We start from the raw sequence: 21,673 nt of genomic DNA, 5'->3' as shown, positions 1-21,673 counted from the left end.
ATGGCCAACAAGGGTTGTTGGATCCTCCCAACCTTTCATACAAGGCCAGATCTTGATTCTCTCTCTTAATTATTGATATGAAACCACGTCAATGATATAGCCTAAATTTTATTGCAATTGCCATCCACCTAAGCACATCAAATGTTGCAAAACCCCTCACTTATGACCAATGAGGGTGGTTGAATTCTCACAACCTTCCATGTGAGTTCATATCGTGATTTTCTCTCTCTTAATTGTTGATGTGGCACCGCACCAATGGTATAATCCAAATTTTACCACAATAGCATCCACCTAAGCATGTGAAATGTTGCCAAACCACCTTCTATGGCCAATGAGGGTTGTCGAATCCTCACAACCTTCCATACGAGGTTGGATCACAATCCTCTCACGTAATTGCTAATGTGGCATCGCGTCAATGATATGACCCAAATTTTACAGCATTTGCCATCTATATAAACACATTGAATGTTGCCAAACCTCCTATGGCTAATGAGGGTTGTTGAATCCTCACAACCTTCCATACGAGGTTGGATCGTGATCCTCTTACTTAATTGCTAATGTGGCACCGCGTCAATGATATGATCCAAATTATATCACATCCGCCATCCATCTAAGCACGTCGAATGTTGCCAAACCCCGCCTATGACCAATTAAGGTTGTTGAATCCTCACAACCTTCCATACGAGACTAAACCTGGATTCTCTCTCCTAATGTGGCAATGCGTCAATGATATGGCCCAAATTTTACCGCATCAGCCATTCACCTAACCACATCGAATATTGCCAAGCCCCTCACCTATATGGCCAATGAGGGTTGTGAAATCCTCACAACCTTCCATATGAGGCCGGACCTTGATCCTCTCTCTTAATTGCTGACTCGGCACCGCGTCAATAGCAATAGCCCAAATCCTACCCACATAATCCAGAGCAACATCACCTGCTTGGCGACGTGAGCTGATCGTCGGCAGTAGACTTCATCGCGAAGAGATCACGGACCACATCGAACAAAACAAAACCCGATTACACATTTTCCGAAAAATCAAAGCTAACTTTTTGTACTTTCCTACTTTCCTTGGGTCATTAGGAGTAATAAATAGCAAGATTAGGGTAAAGCCAATCCGATTTAATCAAACACTAATCGCCGGACTGACTTGTGTGCAGTAGTGACTCGGTTGATGAGTCTCTCTCTCTCCTCTCTCTCTCTCTCTTCTCTCTCTTCTCCGATATCCATGAATACCACCGAGCACCAGCGCTGGTCTCCTCGCCTCCCTCCTCGCCTCCCCCCCAAAATCTAGGGTTCCTCCTCGATCCTCGCCGACCCCTCCGCCGCCGCATTCCGCCGCCGCCGCCGCCGCCTCCGCCGTCCCTCCGCCGTCCCTCCGCCGTCCCTCCGCCGTCCTCGAACCCCTCCCTCCCCGGCGGAGCCCTGCTCCGGCGACGCCGTTCGAGCCCTACCCCCGCCGCCGCCCATGGCGAAGACCCGACCCGGCCTCATGGCCAAGCCGAAGCCGGCGAAGAAGGACCTCGACGCCTACACCATCAAGGGCACCAACAAGGTCGTCCGCGGTGCGTAACTCGTTGTCGCGTGGCTTCGTGCTTGGGGAAATGTTGGGGTCATTCCCTTGGTTTTTCGGTCTAATGCTGATGCTGGGCCGGGGGTTTTTTTTTTTTTTGGGGGTTGGGGTTGCTTGTCGCAGCTAACGATTGCGTGCTGATGCGGCCGTCGGACACCGGGAAGCCCCGTACGTGGCGCGGATCGAGAAGATCGAGGCCGACGCGCGGAACAACGTGAAGGTGAGGGTGCGGTGGTATTACCGGCCGGAGGAGTCGATTGGAGGGAGGAGGCAGTTTCACGGCGCGAAGGAGCTGTTCCTGTCGGATCACTACGACGTGCAAAGCGCGCACACCATCGAGGGGAAATGCATCGTGCATTCGTTCAAGAACTATACGAAGCTCGAGAATGTCGGAGCGGAGGATTACTACTGTAGATTTGAGTATAAGGCGGCTACTGGGGCGTTTATACCAGACCGTGTTGCTGTGTGAGTGTTTTCATTTTTCTTTTTCTTTTTGGGTTCTTTTTGTGGTTTTAGTACCAAGGTGGGGTTTTTTTTGGTTTAGTGTTGGAGATTTTTATTGTTGGCTGATGGGTTTTGCTGGATGTGTCTCAATTTCGCAGGTACTGCAAGTGTGAGATGCCGTATAACCCGGATGACCTTATGGTGCAGTGTGAAGGATGCAAAGACTGGTATACCTTTAGTCTTTGCCTCTCATCAATGAGACAAATTGGTTGTTCAATTATATGTGGACAATGTTGAAAAACTTCCATCTGATGTTGCGTGGATATCTTTTGTCAAAGATCACAGAAAGATCAGTTCTTGGGAGGTTATGAGAATGTTCAATGGCATGATAACTTGCGTATCTTATTCTAGAAGAGTTAGAAGATGAGTCTAACATTGTTTGTCTACAAGCAAAGCTACTAATTTTGGATAGAATTACTCAAAGATTAAAAAGTTTTAATTTTGACATGTGTATGTAGGGCAGGTTTGATAGTTGTAGTCACATCTGTGCTTTCAAAGCAGATGAGAAAACTCCAGAATTATGTTAATCGAATTTTCTCCCAAAATTTTGGATTTTGGATGTTATATAGTGAAACTCATGCTCTTTCATGGTGTTGTTGGGGAATTTCCTCGTTCTTGTCTGCCATGGATTGTGCAATATATTGATTGTTAATGGAAGAGTTAATGGTACCCTCATGTAATTCGGAGTTCATTGTGCTCCCTCATCATAATTCTCAGGTATCACCCAGCGTGCGTGGGTATGACCATTGAAGAAGCCAAAAAGCTTGAGCACTTTGTCTGCGCTGAATGTTCTGATGATGAGGTCAAACGAGCAGAAAATGGATTTTCTTTGTCACCGGCAGCTGAAGTAAAGGTAATAGTGCTTGCTTCTAAAATCTGCGGATTATGTTTTCCCTCTGTTTTCCCATTTCATTGGTTGGTAGTGACCTTGATATCTGCTTGGATAGTTTTGATATAAGATCTATATGTGGCAAGGATCAAAAGTTCTTCATTGGATTATTCAGTTTACATGACAAAGCTAAACGAAATTCATGGAGAAGTCAAAGGCATACATTTTGATCTAGTTTACTGCTTGTAGCTTTGGAATGGAAGATTACTTAAAAATTCGCTCTATTTAGAAAAAATAAAAGGATTGTCATAGTGTATATATATTAGTTAAAGAAAGCAAATTTTAATTTCATTATAGAAAGCTATGGAAATAGTGAAATTTTAATTGAGGCAATAAGATTTTATATATTGCATTATTTAGCAAAGGGGAAATCAAAACTAGTGTACCCGGAAAATTTCCATTTTTTCTAGTTCAAAGTTTTTATTTTCAAATGTGAGGGCAATCTGTTGATCTTTGTGGCACCTAATAATAGGTACTGAATGTTTCATTCAGGATGTTTGGCTTCCTATTTCTTTTTTTATTTTTATTTTTAAGATTTATTGTCCTTCTATTGTCCAGAGGACTCTACTGTCTTTACCTCTATCTGGCATACTTATTGTTTGTCTAGTTTTTATGTTGTTTGAAGGATAGTGTCATTCTAACTGAAGAATATATTGCTTTTGCAAGTAATTAGATCATGGTGGACAAGACCAGAAAACGTGAGACGATTTTCTTTGAGAAATTTCCTTATTTTGTTACCTACTCCTGTATTTCGTGATTCTCTCCAGTGAAGATATCCGGGATTGTGTTTGCGTTACTAGTATCATCAGTTGTTTTTTATTGTGCTTGTTATGTACCATAAGGTTGGTATTTCTAAACAACTGACTATTATCTTGTTTAGTTAGACCAGGAGATGCTTCATCATGACCTTAACATAAGAAAATCAGCTCCTCCTTTTTTAAGATGATTCCTTTCCTTGTTTTTTTGGCTCATTTGGACAGAGGAACAAATTCGAGGAGCTGAATCCTCTTGGGATTTTTTAGGAATAATTGGTTGTACAGTCTTCACTTTTGGTTTTGTAGGATCTATCTCAGTAGAAATGTTAGAATCAGTAATAGGTATCTTCTACCTGAAGCCCTTTTGTATAGGGGTGGTTTCTTCTTGATGAAATCTTGTTTAACATTCAAAAAAATAAAAAATAAAAGTGAGAAAAGCTTCAGAGAGCTTTTCTTCAACGAGTCTTAGATATTAGTTTTTGCATCTTCTCCTTTTTGTTTTCCCTTCTTTCTTTCTGTTGTTTTGAATGGTCAGGCTCACCTGCAAGGACATTCAAGCGTAATTAACCAGTGTGAGCAATGTCTGTTTAGGGCTGTGTAAAATGTTCTAATGGGGGCTAGAACATGGAAAACTGATGATCCCTACATTGGTACTGTTTATTAGTCATCCTGATTTTTAAATATTATTTTTGTGAAGGTAACTTTTTGGCATAGAATATGCATCATTTGTGAGTTGATTGAATGTAAGAACTACTTTTGATTATGAATAAGAATGAGGAGGGGTAGTGTAACTACCAATTATGCTCTCAGCCTTTGAGTGTGATCATACTTTTGTCCATCTCTTCATGAAGATTCCTCGACTGGGGGATAATTGCGTAAATGCAGATGTTTTATACCAAATATTAATTCCAAAAGCAATTTCTATTGCTTCCACCCCCTTTTGTTTTCCTTCTCAAGATTCCCAAGCATAACTTTAACTCAACAGAAATCTGCACGCAATGCTTCTGAATTAGTGTTTTTATTAGATATTGAAGACATCACGAGCCTTATTTACAGCATCTCTCTTGCCATGTTTATGGCAGCATTGGCTTATGATTCTTTGCAAGTAGTTTATCTGCTCTCACTTTTCAACCCCCTTTCCCTCTGCTTCTTAATGTTCCCAGGCATAACTTTAACATCTTACAAATATGTACCTGATGCTTCTGAAAATGTGTTTGCTGAGACATTGAAGGCATCAATAGCCCTTATTTATTGGACCGATCTTGTTCACATAACCTTAGTTAAGAACTTAATGACTTTTTTTTTGTGGCAGCATTTGCCTATGATTCATTGCAAGTAATGCTTTTTGTAATGCTTAATTTGCCAGGTTGAGTTGTATACACGTCTTAGGAGGCACAGTTTTTTTGATGAAGTAGTGCCACCAAAATTGGTTAAGTCATGTTTTGAATAGTTTTGTGACAATAAGTGAAGGGAGGGAAACCGTGAGTGCAAAACATATTTGCTTCTTATCTAAAGTCAGAGTGTGATTATGCTCTTTGAACTATAAGATGTTCGAGTCACCTATGATATAGGTTGCATTATTCCTTCCATCAAATTCATGATAATGTTAAGGTGTTTTTTAATACTGTTGGCTTCTGTTTATTGACTGCATATGTATCATGATGCGGAACATGGATTGTCCACAGTAAAGAGGCAGGTATACTTAATGTAAACTGACTACAAAGATGGATATCTTGGAAATATTCAGGAAATGACAAGAGTCATACTGTAGCTAACATAGCACTGACATTTAGTTCATTTTATCCCTTCATCTCTCTTTCCTTTTTAATTTTGATCATTTCTGAACAGTAAGGGGGGAAAACAGAGTTGATCATCTAAATATATGGTGAAGATACTTTTGCTATCCTCTTGTAGGGCTCATTCTGTTCTGTCCATTCTTTAGTCTCATTCTTAATCAAATGAAAAAGTAAATTCAGATTCTTGAGCAGTCAAGAGTGTTTGGGTACTTGTTTGTCTTCAAACCATCTTCTAGGCTGTGCATTGCCCTGATTCATATTCACTTCACCTGAATAGACTGTGAGCCTTGACTTTTCTCTAATTTGGAAACAAACCATTAAAAGCTTTTCCATGATATATAGCAGAATGATTCAAGATCAAAGTTCACTTATGGTTCCTAGACGTAATGGTATAGGCTTATATAGATGGCTTAAGAGTGAAGATTCATGCAATGTCAGATGTGGGACAATTAATTAGATGTGTAGTTTGTAATACACAGTCCTCAACACCGTATTATGGATTATGTTAAAACTCAACGAGTACTTTGTCTGGATTTGAATTGAAAAAGTGTACTTTCTGCAAAATTTAATGAATTTTTTTCCTCGTGCAGTTCAATATGATCCTTGGTCAAGCTTTGGTAATAAAAGAATATCTGCCCCATATTTTCAGTTTCATGATTTTACTTAGGGATTTCTTTACAGCTTAAGGGCTACATATGGGGTCTCATCGAAAATTTTTGCATTATACTGTGATGAGCTAACACATGTGTTGCTGTAAATGTAATAATGGGACTATGAAGTGGTGAGATAGAAGATAGTAAAATTGTGTGTATGCTTATGCATATTGCTGTTTCATATTTGATATACCGGAGCTAATTGATTAAGTTAATGTACAAGTACTGTGTTTTGCTGGACAGCCCATTGAATCATTCTACTACATATTGTAGATGGGAAGCTACTTGCAGTTTTGGTTTCTCCTTGGAAGAATGATCTGTCTTGGTTTTCTCTTTTCATAACCCATCATGAACCCTTGTACCACTCTGTATGCATAATTTCATTGAGATCCCTTCATCCCCAGTTCTTTTTGCTCCCCCGTGTATTTACTCATTGATTCCACATATCTTTTATCAGCATGGTGGTTGTGGACCCTATTTTCTTTAGATTAGGCTGGAGGATTTGCTTTGTTGCATCATTTTAATATAAGTAGTGCAGTTAGCATGTCATGTATTTTTGTATGCAAAAGGAATTATATATCCGTGCCAGCAGATCCTTACTTAATGATAATCTTTAGTTGATATCAAAGATAGGTTGATTTATCAATGGGGATAACTGTATACAGGTTGACTCCAAGCGTCGGAAGAGATGAAGGTGAGGTGTCCCCTGGACGTGGCAGTTGCTGCTGGATAAGGAGCCATCGCTGTTATTATTTGCAGAAATAGTAACTAGTCGTTGTATGATGTGTACAGTGCTGCGTACCATGGTCTGACGTGACAGTGTTAGTGACTTGCGTGCGTGTCGTAGGATATATGTATCTGCGCTAGTTTTAGGAGAGTCGTGATGTAATCCGTAGTGCGTCCAGGGAGAATTTGGTTTTGGAGTTGCTCTACTTCCTTTGGAGTCAGACCGTGTGGGGTGGTAAAAACTCTGAATACCTGGTTTTCCTTCGAAATGTTTATTAAGGTTATGTGAAGCTCTTGTCTTAATCTTCTGCTCAGTTATTACATCTTATGTGCTTAACATTCACTCGGCCAGCAAAGCGAAGCAATCGAGAAATTCCGTTGCTGATTTAGCACCGTTCATAATTATTCAGACCACCTAAAAAGCTGTCATTCGATCAGTTTCCGCAGTAAATACTTGACGCACAGTCGTCCTCACTTCGCATTTTTCATGTAATGGGTTTTACCATTCTATTGTCTTTCTATTGGATTTTGGCGGTGGTTGGGCGTGGGGAGGTCGGAAAATCAGAAATTATTGGGAAATGCAGTTTTTGGTTTTCCTTTTGCCATCTTCAGTAAATGTGGTTGACTCCTCAAGATATGAACTCCAACATTTTCATTTTTTTGTCAGGCCCTAACACATAATTATTTAGTAGAATATGGCGTTTTCATCTGAACATAGCTCTTATGTATACGTAAATATATGGGTAAATGAACTATAGCAATTTTCAAATAAATATGGCTGGTGTACTATCATTTTTCTACTATACGGCCTTTCTCTTCGATCCATGGTTACAAAAATGTAGGATTAATGCCAAAAGTGAATTACTGGATAGAAAGGATTCATTGCGCTGGATGTTTTAACTTGCGAATTAATGTGTAATGCGCTCTGTATACATGTATCTCTGGGATAAGATAATGAAATTATGAACGATACTCTAGCCTAAGCTCCATCTTGTAGAGAATACAATCCTTTGCAAGCACCATATACACCAGCCATTATTAAGGACATGCATCTTCAGTGACAGTGAATATAATACAAATTCAGTCCATTTTTGGCTTAACCATGGCCATCATCTCTTCTGGAGAGAGAGAGAGAGAGAGAGAGAGAGAGAGAGAGAGAGAGAGAGAGTGGCAGCAAATGCAGATGGGAACACGTGAAAAAGACCTGAATTCTACTTCCAACTTAGCAATCTGCTTACGTTAAACTGAAACTTATGAACCGTAACCGTCGTAAACTTATATTGTGCAATTCACCAACCTTCTTCACATTTAGCCTGTGAATAAGCCTTTAGTTTCCTTCCTTATAAGATGTGTGTGCATCCGCTGGTTGATAATTGATACTGCCATCGTCACAAACCTCACATTTCTCTTCCACAAGCTATCAAACATGACTCGTCTGGGTTTCAATCCTGCCACCCGGATAGGTGTCGCGCTTCTCGCTTTTACGATCTTCAGGATCTGCTTCGCGGAAAAGCGAGAGATTTACTTGGCTCTAATGGAAGGAGACCCTGTTGCCTTTGCCGGTGTTTCTTCCTCGCCTGAGCACGGGCTTAGCCGGCACAATTTGAATAGGTAAGCAGGATAGTCGAGTTTCTGGAGTTTTGCTTGGCCATAAACGAACAGCAAAGGATCCCGGTTCATCAGATCAGAAGCGTTTGCTTGCCTTTTACTATCTCTTCAGGCTCTAGCCCTAGATAAGTGAAATGATCTCCTTTTTGTTTTTGATAAAGCGTGCTAGTTTGTTTTGTGAATGATCCTCAGGAAAGTGTCGAGGGCTCACGCAAAGCGCCTAGCGAATTCTCATGACCAACTTCTGCAGAGTGTTTTGGAGACTGGAAGCTACAAGAAGCTGTACAGCTTCAATCATGTCATCAATGGCTTCTCCGTCCACATTACAGAATCTCAGGTCACGAAAGGTCCCTTCATTATTATCATCTTACAGTTCTTCTTTATCATATGATCCAACCTGAAATTCAGCTAATCTATAAAACTTCGGTCGATCTTGTGTTGCGTTTTATCATACTGGGATCGAAGAACGCATTGATAAAAACCATTGATAAGCACTGATGAGCGCAGGTTAATCAAACACCGTTGATAAGCATCGATAAACATGCTAAACCGATGAACTCGTTATATTTTTTGCCACTGTAAGTGACAGAATCGGGTTGTCGCGTCACGTAGACCTGGTCGAACAAATGATCTGTGCATTAGTTCCGATTCAGTGATCATTTCTCTCCTCATGCCGCTACTTTTCGGAGAATAAAGAAAAAGAAACGAGAAAAGAATGAAACGGTACTGATTTTCAGACACTGTTCATGATCAATCACCAGGCCAAGAGGCTGAAAGAAACTCCAGGAGTAAGGCTCGTGGAGAGAGACCGAGGAGCCAAACTGATGACCACTTACACCCCTCAGTTCCTGGGGTTGCGCCAGGGAGCATGGAGCCAGCTAGGTGGGCCGAGGAATGCCGGCGAGGGCATCGTCCTTGGCTTCGTCGACACCGGGATCAACCCGGCGCACCCGAGCTTCGCCAACCTCGGCCTCCCACCCTTGAACAACAGCACTTCTCGATTCTCTGGCGCCGCGTGCGAGGCAGGCCCGCTGTTCCCCGTGTTCTCGTGCAACGGAAAGATAGTCTCGGCGAGGTTCTTCTCCGCCGGGGCTCGAGCCGCCGGACCTCTCAATCCAGCGGTGGATATTATGTCACCTTTCGACGCTGTTGGGCATGGAAGGTTCGTCGCTTTACTATTGACGTAAAAGGATCATTCCATGCATGAACTTTAACGTGTGGAACTCACACAGCTAGGGTTTCATTCTCTCTCTCTCTCTCTCTCTTACCCATGAAGCCACGTGGCGGCAATAGCGGCGGGGAATCCAGACGTGGCGGTCGTCGCTAATGGCTTGTATGGATGGGCCAGCGGGGTGGCGCCTGGAGCAAGGTATATTATACATAATATGATGATGGGGCCAATTTTTACAGCTTCCATTGCTAGGTTTTCCATGTGAAATCATGAATAATGCGACCCACTTAGTAGTTCATTCAATTCACTAATCGACTCTTTAAGGTAGACTTAGTTCACGGGCCCGGTTGGCCCGCCCATCGTTTCGACGGGCTCATAGAAAACCCATTTCGGGCCTTATGAAGCCCGGTGCGATCGTTGGACATACCCTTACTTGTATTTCAAAAATTTATTTGCAGTTAATTGTCACTTTGTAAATCAATTTATGGACCGATCTTAGTATACTTAGCATTGTTCCGAGGTAAGTTTTCTTTTTCTCAATTTTGTGTTGATGCAGAATAGCCGTCTATAAGGCTGTGTACCCCACCTTGGGAACGATGACGGATGTAGTCGCCGCGATCGACCAAGTAAGCTTGTTCTCTCCTAATTTCATTTAATTCTTATTATCATTTTATGGGTGCTATGCTCTTAATGTGAACCAATTATCTTTTGCACAAGATATACGTATAGAAGGGTATTTCATATAATTAGCAATTTCTATGGAAATATCGATGTGGTTTATGATTTGAGAATACGTTGGTATACTGAATGCAATCAAATTTTCCAGTAATAAGGTTATTGCTATTCTACACACTTTAGGCTCATGAATGATTGGGCAAAATTGAAATGGATTGAACAGGCAGTGCGTGATGGAGTGGATGCATTGTCGCTATCGGTAGGGCCGGATGAAGCGCCGGAGGATACGCCCACCTTGCTGAGCGTGTTCGACATGGCGATGCTGTCCGCGAGGAGAGCCGGCGTGTTCGTGGCGCAGGCGGTGGGCAACAAGGGACCCTCCCCCTCCACCGTGTTGGCCTACGGCCCCTGGACCGTGGGCGTCGCCGCCGCCTCCACCGACCGGACCTACCCTGTCTCTCTCCTCCTCGGCAGCGGCCAAAGAATCTCAGGGGTTGGCTTGACAGGTCCTCTCTCTCTCCCCCTCTGCTTTCGTGATTGTTGGTGAGTATGTGAGATGAGGATTCTAGTAGGGAAAAAAAGTTTGGCTTTAGACATGAAGGAGTTGAGTAGCATACTTGCCTAATACAGTGAACTGTGATCGACTGTTGTGAATTAAAATATACGGATATGAAAATACGATATGATGGGCCACCATTTGGTGCATCGAGTTCATGTAAACCAAGCACACCAATTGATCATCATCGGTATCTGGGCACGTGAACCTGGGGCAAAGTTAGTCATTTTAGGGAATCAAAGGTGGTTCGACATGAATATGTGACTTACTGAATCAATTGTGACACTCATACGAAAATGTGCAACCTAAGATAAGGTCGAATACGAAACATCGACCATCTACTCGATGTCCTAGAAGGAGCCCATTCAACCTTTCTGTCCTTTCAGATTTCATTCTTCAACCTTTCTTCAAGTATTTTTGTTTGACATTCTTTGCTTCAACATCATTGCCTGAAAGACGTATCATAGCTGTCGACACTGAGCTGTTTCATGAACTAGGACCAACTCTAGGAAACGGCATGATTCAATACAAGCTCGTCCTAGCCAAGGATGCAATCCTCCCGTACGGGGTTTTCCCCAGGACACCGCCGTACACCGAGGAGTGTCAGTCCCCTCGAGCCCTGGACCCTACTGTAGTGCTGGGCAGCGTAGTCATCTGCACTTTCTCCGCCGGCTTCTTCAACCGCACCTCCTCCCTCACCGCGATCCTCAACACAGCAATATCTCTCAGGTTCAGAGGCTTTGTCCTTGTCGCGAACCCGGCGTACGGCGACTTCATCTCCGAGCCGATTCCCTTTCCTGTTCCTGGGATGATGATCCCGAGAGTGGCCGATGCACAGGTCGATCATTGTCTATACGTAAGCTTACATTCGGTTCTTTTTACCGAGAGAACTGCCATATGCTCTTGTGCAGATCCTGTCGCGGTACTATGAGCAGGAGACGGTAAGAGGTCGAGGAGGAGCGGCAACCAGATTCGGCGCGACGGCTGCCATCAGGGAAGGAAGAGTGGCTTCATTTGGCGGGAGAGCGCCGACTGTGAGCAGATTCTCTTCAAGAGGACCGGACTATATTGATGTCAAGAAGACTCCTATGGATGTGTTGAAGCCGGATATCCTCGCCCCTGGCCACCAGGTGTGGGCGGCATGGAGCCCCATGAGCGCCTCCGAACCTATTCTCGTCGGCGAGTTACAATACCGAACTCATGATTACCGTCAGCTTCACGTTCCCTCATCGAGTTCGAGTTAAAAAAATTTCCTTTCTTTCGATTGCAGGACAGAGTTTTGCATTGCTTTCCGGGACAAGCATGGCGACGCCCCACGTCGTCGGAGCAGCAGCACTCATCAAGCAAGTCAATCCATCATGGACACCTTCCATGATTGCATCGGCGATGCTGACAACCGCCACCAAGCGCGACAGCTATGGAGACCTTATAATGGCTGAGGGTTCGGACTTTAGCAGCCTCAGTCGCGCCACTCCTTTCGATGTCGGCTCGGGTCTTCTCAATCCAACCTCCGCCCTCAATCCCGGCCTCGTCTTCCCTTCAGGTAATTTTATCTTTGTCATTCGAATCCAAAATATGCATTCAACGTTTAACTTTCTGGTGTCTACGTTTGCTTCCATGGTCATGAAGCAGATTACGAAGACTACATCAGCTTCCTGTGCTCTTTACCTAAGATTGACCCGTCCGTGGTGGAAGCAGCCACCGGAGAATCTTGCGCTCGCCCGCTCACCTACCCATCTGACTTGAACCTTCCTTCAGTAACAATATCCGCACTTGCCGGAGTTCGAACGGTGCGCAGGAGGGTGAAGAACGTGAGCGCCAGGCAGCTGACGTTCGTGGTCTCGATGCGACCACCGAATGGAACTGTGATAAGCGTGAACCCACCTTGGTTCACAATAGACCCTCAAGGAGTTCAAGATCTTGATATGGAAATTAGAGTTACAAAAGCATCGACCGAGCTCGGCCAGTTCCACCACGGCGAAGTCGTCCTGACAGGACCGGCCGATCCAAGTAGCCAGTCCTTGTTGGAGGTGCCTATTACTCTTTCCATAAGAGTTCAACCAGGCGGCTGATTTCGTGCCGAGTAGTGCATGATTCAAAAGATGTAAAGTAAAGATCAATGCTCGCTACAAGTGAGTACAAAATAAACGGGAATTTTCTGTGGCAAATCCTTGTCTCTTTGATTTTACTTGAATCGAACAAAGCTTATTTTTAGCCTGGAGAGCACGCAACCAAGGCCCTAACCAGGCATGAAGATGTACAATACTTGGGGGGCTAAGCAAAAGTGGGAATACTAAGTGGAACTTTTAGCTTTGTACCGTCCTAAATGTAAAGTGATAATATAGGGTTTCATAATTACACCATCTCTCCAGGAAGCTCTCGTGTTTATCTGTGGATCTTAGTCATCAACTGACCGTCGCAAAGTTCTATACAAAATGGCAAACATCGGAAGAAACTTTGGGGGTGGCCGAGACACAGCTTAAAACGACATGTCGATTGCCTCGTGATCTGGTGTCCTGTATGAAAAACCCATTTCATCGCTGGAACGCCTTTTGGAAATGCCTGCCCTTTGCACCAACCGAACCAACTGTTGCACAACTTCAGACATCGGAGGCCGGAACTCAGGCTCGGGCTGCATGATAGAGAATACATGTGATTATACAAATTGATAGGGTTAAAATAAGACGAGAATCATTTAGTAAGTCAAGAAACCACCAGCTTTCTGGAACAACCTTAAAGCTAAATTGGATCATGGGGAGATCAAAAGGGTTGGTTCACTTTCACATCACAAACATTATTTTAACACCCAAAATATTTTAGATAAGAGGGATGACAAGACAGAAAATCTAATTATACCGGTAGCATGATGTTGATGGAAACTTCTGCCCTACAAGATAGTTGGCAGTCCAACTAATATGGGCTTAAAATGTCAAGTAAATGAGCAGTAAGAGCGCATATACAAATGAAAAACAAGATACATCCAACACCTTTAATAGATGGAAAAAATTCAACAGTCATCTGGCAAAGATGCACAGTAAAACTTGCTAGGTAACTTCTTAGTATACTCCAATTGATATGTTGATGGGGCTGGTGCTACCATTATCCTCTCCAGGCATTAATTATGAAAGTTGTTTCACCAGTATTATAAATCTTCTTCGGATGGTCTCAAGATGTAACTTCCAATCAAATCAACAGAAGAGACAATGTCAAGCTGCTTTCCCACTTGCAGACTTATGGTGAACCCATAAGCACATATTAGCATGAGTTACCGGTGGAATGAAATTTACCTGAACACAGAGTGCAATAATGTCTGCAAAACGTGAAAGGGACTTTGCAGGATACATGCCATTCAAAGCAGGATCAACCATTTTAGCCAAGGCATCTATATCATGCAACTGAGGGGTAGCCCATCTGACAAGTGATTGTTCTGATCTGACCCTTGAACTGAAGGTGCGAGAGCAAACAGATATTTCATCAGTAGACATAGATAACACATGTTGGCAAAACATTACGAGATCATATTCAGTAGGTATACCTATCGAGTGGCTTCCGACCAGTCAAGAGCTCCAACATTACAACTCCAAAACTGTATACGTCACTTTTAACAGTGTATACTCCAGACAAAGCAAATTCAGGAGCACTGTAACCAAATTGACCAACCATCTGAGCAGAGACCTGCTAAATGTGTGCAAAACACGAAATTACAAGCCAATACATAAGCCACTACTGGCCCACTGGCTAATTAAACATGCGCAAAATTGGAGAGACGGACAATAAAAGAAATGAGTCATCGTTCATCAACCATCAAAACTTAGTTCGAACTAGTTTACCTGTCTCTCGGTGTTTGGTGTCAAGGCAGCTAAACCACAATCCGACAAATGGGGATTCAGCTCTTCATCAAGTAAAATATTAGCTGATTTGAAGTTTCTATGAACAACTGAAGGCAAGCACACTTCATGCAAGTACCTGATAAGACAAAAAATAAAAAAGTTCTATAAGGAATTTTGACCGCTGGCATACCAAGGGTAAAGACGCACACTTGTCACATGGGAAGTGATGCAGAGGATTGCATTCAAGCAGTGGCCAAAACAAGCACAGAGTTGAGACATCATAAGCATATAACATACTCAAGGGCCCGAGCAGTCCCCAATGCCACTCGAACACGTGCATTCCAGTTCAGTGTTTTGCTCCTATCTTCAGCAAAATGCAGCAGATCGTGCAAATTCCCATTCCCTACATATTCATAAACCAGAAGACGTTGCCCATGCTCAGCACAGTATCCAACCAACGTAACAATGTTCGGATGCCTTAAGCGTGACATATTGGAGACAGCTTCAAGAAAGTTATCTTCTTCCTGTAAGGACAGTGCTGCATTGTCGATCTTCTTCACTGCCATTATCTACAGTCAGAGAGGGAAAGAAGAGTCTGATGAGTTTGCCCATTTAATGGATCAGATATTTAGCCAGATCAATTCGTGTTGATCAACACTGAAGAACAACCCTTTGACGAAGAAAGAGCATTGAAGAGTTAACTAGCTTTTAACTGCCAAAGCTAACTTGACATGAAGACATTCATATAAACGTAGGCTTACCTTCCCATTGGGAAAGTCTGCCCTGTAAACCCGACCAAGGGAACCTTCACCTATGAGATTTTCTTGACCAAAGCTATTTGCTGCAGTTTGGAGGGAGGCAACAGTATATGAAGTAGCAGTTATAGGTGACTTAATTCTCCTTACGGAACCATTCTTCGAGGGAACCCTTTCGGCCAGCAATACATCCGCAGGAGGAGGTTTCAGGTCTATAACAGAAGCAGTGGTTATAACCCTCTGCTCTTGCATCTCAGGATTTACTGCAAGAAAAACGCAATATTAATTATCAAAGTGGTCCAGACACAATCTCACCATATTTCAGTACCAAAGTTCCAGCAGATATGGTTCCATGTGAAATAAAAGATTGATGGTTTTTTGCGGGCTGCTAGTTAATAAGCAGAGGTCTATATCAATTACCCTGGGAAGTAATTTAGTCGTTTCATTTAATATACTTAATGCAAGGGACATTTGATAACACCTCTATAATAAACAAGGACAATTAGTAAAGAACAAGAAATGAAACACACCATTACTCTTGACAGATTGAATTCCCCTGGTGGATGCTCTTGCACCTCTCTTTTTCTTGTTGCATTTCCGACAGCAGCAGTAAATAGCAAGTAGGAGAACCAAAAGCAAGAGAACAGATCCCGCAATAATGCCGACAATAGCTGCAGTTGATAGTCCTTTACTTGACCCTGATGTCTGGCCAGCAGACCCGTCTAGTGTGCTTGTGCCTGATCCAGAATGAGTTCTATTGTTTCGTGATTTTGCCGGGGGAGGTGCAGTAAAGGGGGGTGGAGGAGGTGCAGGACTGTTGGCGAAAGAGTTTCCATCATATCTGTTTCATTTTGAAGAGCAAAATCAAATTTTCCGCACAAGCAGAATCACGATATGCAGCTTTGGAATATCAGAGACAATGCAAACGTGTAAAGTAGCTTACATAAACGTCTGTAGTGAACTAAATTCTTTAGGTATCCATCCACTAAAATGATTGTTGGCAACATTTCTGCCATAAATAGAGAAATCTTAGTACACAGTAACAGATGACATAAAATTGCTGCACAAGAACAGGGACTCACAGGGTAGTCAATGGTAATCCCACAAGAACATTAAGCGAGCCAGTCAATTGATTATTTTGCATGTAACTGCAGCAAATTGTTTGTGTGAGGAGAAACATTAATTGAATAAAGAGTACCAACCATTCAAAATTTGAAAAGAAGAAGAAGAGAAGAAATGTATACGGAATGTCTAAGCACTCACAGCGAAGAAAGATTTGCCAATGCGCTGAAGGAAGCAGGAAGATCCCCAGAGAAGTTGTTATAAGAGAAATCCCTACAAGGAAATATAGCGATGCATTGTTTTCAGTAAATATGAAAAACAATCCATATACAAGGAATGTCAGTTAGCTTAATGTTACTTTTGGCATTAAAGAGGACTAAAACCAATCAACTATAAATGACGATGGAATAAAAAAGATCACATCAAGATGGTTGGACCACTGTTTAGATAACTGCCTAAGGCAATGTCAAATAGTAGCAAGACTTTCCATTTTGAAATTTCCATAAAATTGAAATTATCGACAAAAATGACGTTGTAGGCAAAAAAAAATTGAAAAAAGGAAACCCAAAAAAAGAAAAAAAAAAAAAGGAGAATAATAGCAGTCTGTGCTTCTTAACATATACTTACGCTGTAGTGAGGTTGGAAACATTGGCAAAAATGTCTCCGAGCGATAGGGATAGAGAATTGCGGCTAACGTTCCTAGAAGCATCAATTTACATTATGAATTAGAAGGCACGCATGCTGCAAATGAACTATATAGTTAAAGAAAACCCTACACAAGCAAGCAACTCAAGCAAGTTACTCACATATAATTAAGATTAACCATGTTGCTGATGGAATAAGGAAGATTCCCAGTAAGGTTATTGCCAGCAAGATTTCTGCAATGTGGTTAATCCAATCATTACATTGGACAACAGTAGAATACATAATAACTATAATTCTGGGACTCAGGAGAAACCAATAATGCGATGCTCAATTCTTACAAGTTCGTGAGATTTGGTGGTAGTTGATAAGGGATTCCATCATGAATGTTGTTGTTACTCAAATCACTGACAAACACAAGATCAATAGAGAGGTAAGCGCTGTTTCAAGAAAGCTAAAATTACTATAACAAGGGATGAAGGAAAAGGAGATCATCAGAGTCATCTCACAATTTCTTCAATGACACAAGGTTTGTGAGTAAGTATCCCATTGTCCCATTGAGTCCCAAACCAGACACCTCACTGTTCATCACAAAATAAAAGACCTATCAGCTGAACGTCACACTTAAGCAATCAAACATGCCAGGATTTAACTTTGCAAGACATACATACATGGAGACTACGGCAGAGCCCTCGCAAGTTATCCCTTTCCACGACTCTGCGCAGGGATCGCCACCACTGCTTTTCCAGTTGGTTAACTGGGAAGGACTATTCAATGAAGTGTACAAAGTCTGAAGGGCTTGAACTGCCACAAAACAAGAACATTAAAAAGTTAACACCCCTACATCGTCATCATAACAGGCCAAACCCAACCTTTTTCCACTCATTTGGAGCTGAGCTTCATGCAGATAATGCCCCAACCCTCCATCAGAGGTACATTACGACACTTTTGGCCCAATAAACACACACACTCATTCACTTCACTGTCTGACAGGTTTAGCTCAATTATGTAAAAGAGGGTTTATGAAACATTTTAGCGAAGTTTCTCCAAACAAAGGAATCATGAAGGTCAGCTGAGCTGGGTAAATCCCCAGTCCGCAGAGTCAAAAGCTCATTCTTTGACTGAAGCCCACTTAAAACAAGATCCCCAATCCAAAAGTCAGCACCTTTAAAGGTCTACCAATCCGATCAAGCTCCCAAAAACCAACCCATAAAGAAAACTCAGAGAAAGAGAGAGAAAAAAGAAAGTTTGATCAGAAGCTAAAGATCAAAGACCAATAACAACGTTGGAACAAACACATTCAAGAAAAGAGCCGAACATGTCTTACCATCACTAGGATCAGTAGTCCCCCGCGCCCCGCGCAGGGCAGAGATCACGGCAAGAACCAAAAACCCACTTCGGAAATGCACCGCAAAGAAGGAAAAACCTGCACTTTGGTCGGCCATTGTGGGAGGTTTCTCTCGCTAGTGTCTCATGACAGACAGGATGTACGAGGAGAAGGCCGAAAAGCTTCAAACTTTAACGAAGCAGAGGCACGAAAAGAGGGAGGAGGGGGAGGAGGGGGAGGAGGAGCTGGTGGGGTTGGAGTGGAGATCATAAGGGGCGGCTAGACACATCGCCATTAAGGAAAATGACCTGAAGAGAGAGAGAGAGAGAGAGAGAGAGAGATTCGAAGCTTATTAGAGTAATGAAATGAGGAGAGAGGAGAGAGGAGAGAGAGGAACAGGTTGCAGAGGAAGAGTGTGTATGTAGGTATGTGTCGGCGGGGGAAGGAAACAAAAATTCAGAGGTGTAAAAAGTTGGGAGAGAAAATAATGGGGAACAGAGAAAGGGGGCGTGTTTTGGTTTGGAGCTGGCCAAGCAAAGGATGAAGCTTTTTCCAGGCGGGTTCCTTGCCTCTCTTCTTTCCCTTCCCTTTTTGGCCCCTTGGGAATTTCGGGTTCTTGGACAAAAGCACAGGATGCATCTTTTTCAATCCCCATTGGTGTCACTTTCCCTGTGGCTTTGTGCCATTTCTCGGTGAAGCTAAGGTGTTTAGATCCCCTATAATCGATCCAATCGATGTCGGCAGGTTAGAAGTGCCTTGTAGATCGTTGCAATCGAGTGATTATTAGGACAACAGTGCCATCTTATGACCTCATGAAAGCTATCTTGATCGGGGCCTGAAATGTACAGTTGTGTTTCGTATAGTTCAAATTTCAAAGCATCTTGCCATGTTTGAAGTTTCTTCGTTTCTTTTCCTTCCCAGGCATTACGTTTCCAAAGTCATTTATGTCAGCCCATAGGATTTATATCGAGCATACACAAACTAGATGGAAATTCTTAGTTGGAGGATGAGAACAATCGATGAAATTTGTAAATTTCTTTCAACTACCCTGGAGAAAAAATCACAACCTCAGTGATCCACCGGAACAACAGATGAGTCGATCCAAAATGATCACAACTATTTCATGCAGTATTTTGCGAATAAGAAGTGACCCTTCAAATCTACTCAAGACATCAGTACATATCTAATGTCTTTTCGATGCTTCTAGGAATGCTCAATTTTTAGGTCGATATTTACATATAGAACTCCACAATCACGAAGGCTATGACTAATCCCATTGCAACGCCCATGCTAAGCAAATATTCGAGCTCAAACAAACTTATCTTTTAGGATGATTCATTATTTCTTCCGTAAAATTATCATTTGTTATGATTATTCATCTTTCAATATAACGAAAAATCCATAGCCTTTCCCATTGCAACAAAACAGCCGGTGCACTATTTGACAAAAATATAAAACATAACTCCCCAAATAAAATCATGAAATTTCATGGCTCTCGTGAGAGTTCTGACCCGCACCCGCCCACCTGCCCCGTTGACTGTGTCGGCAGCAACAGCGCAAACCCGATCGTTGCGACGCGGGTGCACGGAACCCGCGGTGGGGCCCGCGGCGCAGGGGATCCTGATCCTCCCCCCCCTCCGGGCCCCATGCCCCGCGAAGCGAAAAGCACGAGGAGCTAAAAAGGAGGGAAGGGACCCCGCGCAATGACGCTTCTGCCCCCGACCCGGGCCCGCAATTACCGGGCGGTGCCACCGGGCGGGCCGAACGATGCCCCGTGGAAAGGCCGGGGGGCCTCTGACCGCGTCAGGCGAAAGTGGGCAGACAAATCCGGAGCTGCCGGATCCACGGGTGGAGATCCGATTCGAAAATGACTGAACTGTCCCTTTGCGCCGACGTGGCACGCCACGTGTGCGTTCGCCGCGCTCTTTCTCCTTTTGTGGGCGCTGACGTGGAATTTCGGAGGCTCGGGGTTTCAAAAATTGTGCCTTTTCTTTTTCCTTTTTTTTTTTCTCTTTTTCTTTTTCATGGGGCCTCGGTTGGTGAACGACCTTTCGCTTTGCGATGGATAGAGAAAGGAAGAGTGGAGGGCGCGCTTTTCAACGGTAACCCTCTTTCGCCCTACTAGAATTATGCTGATTTGGTCAAATTTTGATGGTTGGGTTTTCTTTTCTCTTTTTGGCATTTGATCATAACGTTCAGATTCGAGGTTTTTATTTGAAAATTTGAACGTGTCAAATGTTAATGGTGTATGTGAGTCATCCATGCTTAATTTGGAAGATGAGATAGGGTTGGTATGGAGTCGGGATCGAATACCAAAGGTTGTGCTAAATTTATACGATTGCGTGGTCAACTTGGTGATGAGAAGGTCCACATGTCCTCTACGAGTTTAGGTCACGTAGTGAGTAAACTTTTGAATGGCTTGTGATGTGTTACCTAGGCTGTAATATATTTCGTATAAAGAGACTTCCTAGCTACCGGCATTTTGACAAGGGTTGTTATTGCAGGCTCGCCAATCTCGAATCCTTAAGCCGCGAGATGTGCGAATAGTTATGATTCAAATCAAACATTTTATGACGAATTATTGACTACCCCTTTAAGTCATATCGCTGGTCATGAAACGTAGGTAGGTCGATAATGACTAGGTCGATAATGACTAGATCAGATCCAAGGTTTTTATTTCAAAATTTGAATGTGTCAAATGTTTATGGTGTATGTGAGTCATCCATGCTTAATTCGGAAGACGAGACAGAGGTTGGTATGGAGTCGGGATCGAATACCAAAGGTTGTGCTGAATTTGTACAATTGAGTGGTCAGCCTGGTGATGAGGAGGTCCGCATGTCCTCTACGAATTTAAACTTTTGAACGGCTCATGCTATGTTGCCTGGGCTACAATATATTTTGTGTAAAGAGACTTCCTAGCTACGGGCATCTTGACAAGGGTGGTCATTGCAGGCTTGTCAATCTCAAACCCTTGGGCTACAAGAAATGCAACTAGCTATGTTTCAAATCAAACATTTTGTGACAAGCTGTTGGCTACCTCTTTAAGTCAAATTGCTAGTCATGAAATGTAGGCAGGTCGATAATGACTGAATCTCTCTTTTAATAATTTCACGTGAAACGACTTATTAGCATTTTCACTTTAATGACTTTA

The 21,673-nt window shown here is 42.8% G+C and overlaps 3 protein-coding genes across 3 annotated transcripts; 2 read left to right on the top strand and 1 right to left on the bottom strand.

Moving 5' to 3' along the window:
• Window positions 1-1,124: 1,124 nt before the first annotated feature.
• On the top strand, window positions 1,125-7,199 carry LOC104441434 (chromatin remodeling protein EBS). The gene is given in 6 exon segments (XM_010054587.3): window positions 1,125-1,565; window positions 1,697-1,735; window positions 1,738-2,038; window positions 2,176-2,244; window positions 2,795-2,930; window positions 6,836-7,199. Coding segments are annotated over 6 exon segments (669 nt in total). The 5' UTR covers window positions 1,125-1,468; the 3' UTR covers window positions 6,863-7,199.
• A 1,123-nt stretch (window positions 7,200-8,322) lies between these two features.
• LOC104442929 (subtilisin-like protease SBT2.4) lies at window positions 8,323-13,013 on the top strand. The gene is made up of 10 exons (XM_010056303.3): window positions 8,323-8,507; window positions 8,697-8,841; window positions 9,266-9,666; window positions 9,781-9,873; window positions 10,232-10,301; window positions 10,574-10,856; window positions 11,404-11,744; window positions 11,818-12,085; window positions 12,177-12,449; window positions 12,539-13,013. Exons 1-10 carry the CDS (start codon window positions 8,323-8,325, stop codon window positions 12,976-12,978), a joined length of 2,499 nt encoding a protein of 832 aa, XP_010054605.2. The 3' UTR covers window positions 12,979-13,013.
• A 47-nt stretch (window positions 13,014-13,060) lies between these two features.
• On the bottom strand, window positions 13,061-19,026 carry LOC104441432 (protein STRUBBELIG-RECEPTOR FAMILY 8). Its single transcript, XM_010054582.3, has 16 exons — window positions 18,523-19,026; window positions 17,867-17,999; window positions 17,705-17,776; window positions 17,537-17,602; window positions 17,360-17,431; window positions 17,181-17,252; window positions 16,755-16,826; window positions 16,574-16,639; window positions 16,435-16,500; window positions 16,022-16,332; window positions 15,498-15,754; window positions 15,034-15,305; window positions 14,737-14,872; window positions 14,442-14,581; window positions 14,194-14,350; window positions 13,061-13,538 (listed from the first exon to the last, which is right to left on the bottom strand). The coding sequence occupies exons 1-16, from the start codon at window positions 18,638-18,640 to the stop codon at window positions 13,386-13,388; spliced, it is 2,163 nt and encodes a 720-aa protein (XP_010052884.2). The 5' UTR covers window positions 18,641-19,026; the 3' UTR covers window positions 13,061-13,385.
• Window positions 19,027-21,673: the final 2,647 nt, after the last annotated feature.

This window comes from Eucalyptus grandis, chromosome 4 (genome assembly GCF_016545825.1).
Source record: "Eucalyptus grandis isolate ANBG69807.140 chromosome 4, ASM1654582v1, whole genome shotgun sequence".
Classification (NCBI taxonomy): domain Eukaryota; kingdom Viridiplantae; phylum Streptophyta; class Magnoliopsida; order Myrtales; family Myrtaceae; genus Eucalyptus; species Eucalyptus grandis.
This window is presented reverse-complemented; position numbering and strand designations above follow the sequence as displayed.